This window comes from Haemaphysalis longicornis, unplaced genomic scaffold (genome assembly GCF_048455015.1).
Source record: "Haemaphysalis longicornis isolate Haplotype H1 unplaced genomic scaffold, Haemaphysalis longicornis Haplotype H1 scaffold_4, whole genome shotgun sequence".
Classification (NCBI taxonomy): domain Eukaryota; kingdom Metazoa; phylum Arthropoda; class Arachnida; order Ixodida; family Ixodidae; genus Haemaphysalis; species Haemaphysalis longicornis.
In genome coordinates, this window is record NW_027526361.1 from 118,288,185 (window position 1) to 118,295,105 (window position 6,921).

Genomic DNA, 6,921 nt, shown 5'->3' on the forward strand with positions numbered 1-6,921 from the left:
ACTCAAGACCGCTTACGCGTGTGAATGCGACAGCTTAGCATCGGCGCCAGAGGACCACCGCGCATCTCCACTGCGCAGTGCCCAGCGCTGTGGTCACGTGACTTTTCGTACCATTCGTGTTCACGCCGACGACTAAGACGGTCACTTTTCGCGTTCGGCTTTCGCGTTTGATGAGGCACATAAGAATTTTGACTTAAGGTAATATTGGCAGGGCAGTCTCCTAAGCGTTCATACTTCTTGCCTAGAACACACAAAGCCTTTAACTTGCGTCAAAGGATTAGTAAATAGCCAAGGGTGGCGTAAAGCAACAGCTTATTTCTTCTCGCGCACCGGCATTCTTTCTGCATGGTCACCAGCCTCCATTTTCCATGTGGAAATGAATCGATCCTGTTACGTTTTTGTGTTTCCTAAGTTTCATGCGTTTCCGCAGGGACTGTGCCACGTGAACGGTTATGACAGGCCCCTTCCGCGTGTGGAGAACCACCCGCTGGGCTTTTTTTGTATTTGAAAGGCTTCTTGGCGGGAAACTGCGGGCGCGGCGAGCGCCAGAGGGGGTGCGCGTTTGATGGAGCAGCGGGACGTTTTATCGGGCTTTTTGCTACGAACACGCTGGGATATGCGAACGCGCTGGGAAAACGAAAGCCAGCGTGCTTTCGTTAATTAACCTCCTTCTGAGTTCGATCGCTCAACCGTTTTGTGGAGTATCTTCATCTCGATTGCTTTACGCTATAATTCGAGCGGCCGCATAACACTCGAACTTCCTCTGTGTTGATGATGATGATTTGATGTGAGTATCCCCGTTTCGCTGTTTCTGCCTTACTGTATACGGACTGACGAATAGGCGCCGTGAATATTCGGTACGAATGGTTCACTTACGAGCTGTGCGACTTGTGAGGTGCGGGAGGAGTTATGGCTTGTTGGCACTCTCGATTACATTAAATGGTCCACCACAACAAGCTACAGCTCTGACCTTATCGACGTACAGTGAAAGCTCGTTAATTCGGACTCCAATATGTACGAATATTTCGAACTGTGCTATTGGGTTCGGCCGAGCTCCATGATAGTCTAAGTATAAAAAATCCCATTAATTCGAACGCGAGTAGCTTCCGACACAGATGATTCCAACTTTGCGCTAAACCACCGCGCCCGCGGTTTCGCGCCTGCTGCACGGCTAGAGCAACGCACCCGCTGCTTACACATGAGGGCAGTGGTCTAGAAGGTTTAACATAAGGCTGCGTCGCCTGCGGAACGGAGAGAAGAACGGGGATAAAAAATAAAATCGGGAAAACCAGTATAAAACTCCCATATCGGTAGTTTTTGAAGACGTATTCTTTGCTGACTACGTTGATGTTGACAGCTGATGTTGACAGCGCTGACAGATGAGAACATCATATCTCGGGTCGGAGGCGCAAAACCTGTCACTTCCAGTGACGACGAGGGGAAGCAGGACGAAGCACCGGTGCGGCCACCAACTCGTTATGAACGAATTTAATTCCGCCCGTGTCTCGTTGTTTCGAAGAAGACGAAAGAGAGGCCCTTCCGGTATATATTCGCTCCTTCGAACAAAAAGTGCTGGCCTATCGCCTTTTTCAGGACAAAAGGCAGACTGCAATCACGATCTTATTTAAACATGAAATTGTTGACACGCCCTACTGCTTCCCAATGGCAGGGCACTGTTCTTATTCTTCACCTTATGGTTTAAACTTGCACTAGTTCAAACTGAGATGGCTTTCCTTGCGGTTCGAATTAACGAGATTTTACTGTAATGAAACGAAACATTGAGCAAGGTAGAGGCCTCAGTCCAGTGTCAACGTTTCGACCAGAAGACTTGCTTACGAGCCCTGACGAAGTCAAGTCTTCTTGTTAAAACGTTGGCACCAAACTGAGGCTGCCCCTTGCCAAATGTTTTGTTTCCTGTTTTCTCACTATCCTCAAGCTTCTTCGTTATCTCCTTCCCTCCCCCATCTCTCTCTCTCTCTCTCTCTCTCTCTCTCTCTCTCTCTCTCTCTCTCTCTCTCTCTCTCTCTCTCTCTCTCTCTCTCTCTCTCTCTCTCTCTGTTTGTAAACCTGTAAATTGTAGGACACTGTAAACCGATTTCCTGCAGCCATAGTGTGTATAACCATGGAGGAGCAGACTGACAACCCAGAATGAGAAAACGACATCGCACAGAAACTTACGTGATGTTGGAAGCATACTATTGCTATAAAAGCATAAAACACTAACATGCTTTCATGATTGGCTCATTCAATAATGGAAGTTAAGCTGGGCCATCCCTTTACCATAGACCGGTGTGCACCATTTTGGTTTCGCTTTTTGACATCTTCAGGGATAGGCAGATATTGTTAATCGGACCGTTACCCCGAGCGAGATTTTGCTCGAATTTAATGTGATAATTAATCCGAAGATTTCGATGTTCACTCATGTTTAAAAAGACACCTTCTTGGCCTGACGTTCCCGTTTCACTACTGCGCAGGTGCTGAACATCAACGACAACGACTTCGAGCAAGTGCCGGCCTCCAGCCTGCTGGACCTGCCCGCGCTGACATGGCTGAGCCTGGACGGCAACCGGATCTCCCAGTTGACCCAGGACTCGTTCCCTCCGCTGGAAGCACTGCAGACCCTCAATCTTACCCACAACAAGATCTCCACCGTCGAAGAAGGCGCCTTCGCGAACGTTCCTGGCGTCCAAGTCCTCTACCTGGGCTCGAACCGCATCAAGAACCTTCCCGCCGAAGCCTTCCACGGCCTGCAGCGGTTGACCACGCTGGATCTGTCCAACAACTTCATGGCGCACATACCCACCACGACCTTACGCCGCCTGCCCGCTTTGAAGATGCTTACGATGAGCTCCAACAAGATTCGTTCTTTCAGTGGCGCCGCGCCATCCGACCTCAAGGGTCTCGAGTACCTCGACCTGAGCCGCAACGAGATATCGCAAATCGAACCGGGCAGCTTCGACGGAATGAAGAGCCTGAGAGCGCTGAGACTGGGCGTCAACCAGATCCGCAAGGTGGATGCATCCACCTTCAGGGGCCTCACTAACCTCGAGGCCGTCTACCTGGAAGACAATCAGCTGCTGGTCTTCCCTTCGGCACTCCTCAACTCCCTGCCGCGATTGCAGAAGCTCCACCTGGACTACAACAGAATCGCGGTTTTATCACCGGGAGTGCTGAGTGCGGGCGCCGGCATCCGCGAGTTGTCGCTCGCTTACAACCTGATCACGGAGATCCCGAACGGGACCTTCCGCGAGCTCCATTTACTCGAGACGCTCAACCTTCGCGGCAACAAGCTCACCACGCTCTCCTCCGGGGGTCTAGACGGGCTGCAGAACTCCCTCATGGCGCTGGACCTCGGTGACAACGGCATTGTGTCCGAATCGCTGCAGCTCCAGTTTCCCAACCTCCAACTACTGAGCCTCGGCAAGAACAAGCTGACCACGCTGCCTCCAAGTGCGTTCGCCGCCCTCAAGAGGCTGAAGAGGCTCGACCTGGGCTCCAACCAGATTCGCTTTCTGTCCGCCGGCTCGTTGGCAACGCTGCGCGAGCTACAGTTCTTAGATCTTGGCTACAATAGTCTAACCGATGTAAAAGTGGGCGCCCTGACTAACCTTGGTGATCTTCAAGAGCTAACGCTCAGGAGCAACCTTATCAAGGACATGAACACAATGGCATTCCTCAACCTAACGCGCCTGAAAACCCTGGACCTGAGCTTCAATAAGCTTAGCGGTATACGAGTGGGCACGTTTGACCAGCTCCCCGCGCTAAAGAAACTTAAGCTTAACAATAATCTCCTGAACTCATTTAAAGCTGAGCTATTCGCCAAAGAGACGTTTATTGAAGACTTAAATTTAAGCCATAACCAGATCGCTTACCTCTATCCGGACTCGTTCACAATGCATCAACGGCTTCGAAATTTAGATATTAGCCACAACAAACTATCCTTCTTCCCGAGCGAAATAATTCGCTCTATCTGGTCCCTGGAAGACTTGAGGCTCGCACACAACAAGCTTCACACACTAGAAGACTCCGATTTCGCCGACCTGCCGAGGCTGAAACATCTGGATCTTCAGCACAATCAAATCAGCAGCGTCGGTGATAGAGCATTCCAAAACTCGACGCAGCTACGTCATCTTGAGCTTCAACACAATCAAATTTCGCAGCTTGGCGAAAAGCTATTCCAAGGTATAAGTCAGCTTAATCTGGATTTGAGCTACAATCACATGAGCTCACTCCCTCCCGACATATTCAGTCGACTGCGTGATTTCAAGCTAGAAAGCATTAATCTCGCCCATAACGAGTTCAGCACATTCCCGACAGTGGCTTTGAGGAAGCAGTATTCGTTTCTGGAAAAAGCAAACTTCTCTAACAATCACATTGAAGATTTCCCTTCGAATGCGGATGTTCTCGTCAACATCAAAGAGTTGGACGTCTCGAACAATCCCCTCACCACTAACGCTCACCACGTTTTGCTTGCAGAACCTAAAAGCGTGCGTTTTCTACATTTGGCAAACACGGGCATACGAAGCTTGCCGCTTATTGAAAGCCCGTTCTTGCGTCTCCTAAATCTGTCAGGAAACAGGATATCGACGCTGTCGCCGAACAACTTCGAAAAGACAACCCTTCTCGAATCCCTAGACCTGTCAGGAAACGAAATACCAAACCTCAGTATCGCCACGGCTGGAGCGTGGGCTAACCTCAAAAGACTGCGGAAACTCGACATTTCCGATAACCCTATATCGTACCTAGTTAACGGAGACCTCGAAGATTTGAAAAGTCTGGACGAGTTCAGCTTTTCGAGTCTTCCACGGTTGAACCATCTAGAATGCGAAGCCCTGCATCCTTTGTCGAAGCTTACTAGAATTGACCTGTACGGTTACCCACACTTACAGACGCTTCTAACCAGAAAGTGCCTCGAGCCATTCGAGGGTCTTGAGAGTCTCGGAATAGAAATCAAAGACAAGCTGTTCAAAGACCAGTTACAAAGGGTGTACAGTCCTCGGCTACGGAACCTATACGTGACGGGCAAGTCCATCACGGGATTGTCTTCAAGCTCATTCGCGGGAATTCGGGGTCGCGAAATCAGGGTCACCATCTCCGGCACGAGCATCGCAGACCTGCCGACCACAATCTTCTTACCCCTGCCATTGTCCACGAAACGCATAATCAACGCAGATTACAACCAAATCAAGAGGATCAGCCCTCAGTTGCTGGCCGCCCTTTCAAGCAAGCAGGCTGTGCTCAGAATAGAAGGAATCCAGCAGAACCCGATAACCTGCGACTGCAACCTGCTCCCGCTGTGGCACTGGATTCAGGATCACAAGGCGACGCGAGACGACGACGACGACAAGAACGAACCTTTGGTGGACGTGGCGTGTGTCGAGCCTCACCACCTCAACAAGATTCTCGTGGTCAACCTGCAGATGGACGATCTCTTCTGCGACGACGAAGTCAACGACGAGGAGAACGAGGAGGCGTCGGCGACGTCGAGCCGACTCCACAAGGTCACCGCCGCCGGAGGCGTGCCGACGGCTCGTAGCCCGACCACAACCATCAACAACAACATCGTCCGCAAGACAACGGAACCGCACCGCAAAGAACCGGAAATCATCTTCGAGTCCACCACGACCACGAAGCCCCGGCAGTCTAACAGTCAAAGCGTCCTCACCAAGGTCGACACCATGATAATCGGAATCGTGGCGGGCGTGGTCGCGTTCGTGTGCATCCTGATAATGGTCATTTGCATCGTGCGACTGCGGCGCTCGCGTCCGCCCCGCTACGCGCAAACGACAGGCCCGATTGCCGTCGTTAACGGACACGTCAAGTGTACGTGCCTCAAGCCCCCGCCCAGCACGTGCACTTGCTACCCGCCGTACGCGATGCCCTTGGCGTACCATCCAGGCTCCAAGATGATGGGCCCGCCTTCCATGTACAACACCATGTCCAGGTCGACGGCGTACTTCGGACCCTACGAGAGCGACGTCGACCATCGGTGATGTGCTGCCACTGTAAAGACCACTGCAAAGTGCTCGTGGAGTGAAACAAAAGGAATACGAGACGCCCAAGCCTCGTTCATGTGTGCCAGTTTTTGCAAGAGAGCACAGAACTCTCCACTTGGGAGAGAGACCTTGCTAGCTTATGCGTGTGTATACGCGTGTGTACAGGACGCCAAATGTCATTTAAATGTGACGCTGTAAAACGGACGCTTCGGACATTCAACGCTGTATGTACAGTTGGGGACTTAATTTTGCAGACCACGCGAGCGCGTGGCAAAAGCCACCGATGCGCGCTCTGGAGGCCCAGCGCCTGTTGTCGAGACCGGCGCGGCGCGCATGCGCGTCCTGTTTTACTCGCAGGCACGGCGATTTTCTCGCTTCCTGCAGCGGTGCAGCAATGGTCACTCAAGCACCGCATAGCGACGCCTTTGTAGCATTCATTTCTTCGCGATGGCACATTTGGGGCCTAACGTGACGATTGCGACGCTTTCGCGCAAGGGCTCTTCGCGTCCTGATAAACACTTCCGCGGAATGTTTTCTTTGTTTGATTTGCGCTATATCGTGTATAGACGATGAGACTAGCGGCTTGCGAACGGTGTCCCCGAATGAAGCGCGTACGAAGCACAGTTTCACGGTACCGCGCTAAATGCCAGCTATATGAATAGCCAACCTTTATTCACCTTGTTTATTTTGTAATTTGTCCACTGAACCTACATTTCAGCTCGCTCTCTGCTGCCCATGAAGTAGGTGATTCAAGTTTGATAAAACAAATTATTTCAGTGTTTTTGCTGCCTACTTCATTACTTAAAGATGATAGAAATGCGTACCCATATAAATTGTCTGTTCGCTCTGCGCGTCGGCATTATTCAAAACGACACCTCGGGTTCCCATCGAGAAACGCCATAACATTATTCACTACTTTTCGCCG

The 6,921-nt window shown here is 51.1% G+C and overlaps 1 protein-coding gene across 1 annotated transcript in view; it reads left to right on the plus strand.

Moving 5' to 3' along the window:
* Positions 1-6,223, plus strand: part of LOC144179315 (uncharacterized) — a 76,658-nt gene extending 70,435 nt beyond the window's left edge. Inside the window, exon 4 of the mRNA XM_077707610.1 lies at positions 2,475-6,223. Coding sequence (XP_077563736.1) covers positions 2,475-5,993 — 3,519 coding nt within the window. The 3' untranslated portion in view covers positions 5,994-6,223. The remainder of the gene's footprint in view (positions 1-2,474) is intronic.
* The last annotated feature ends 698 nt before the right edge of the window (positions 6,224-6,921 follow it).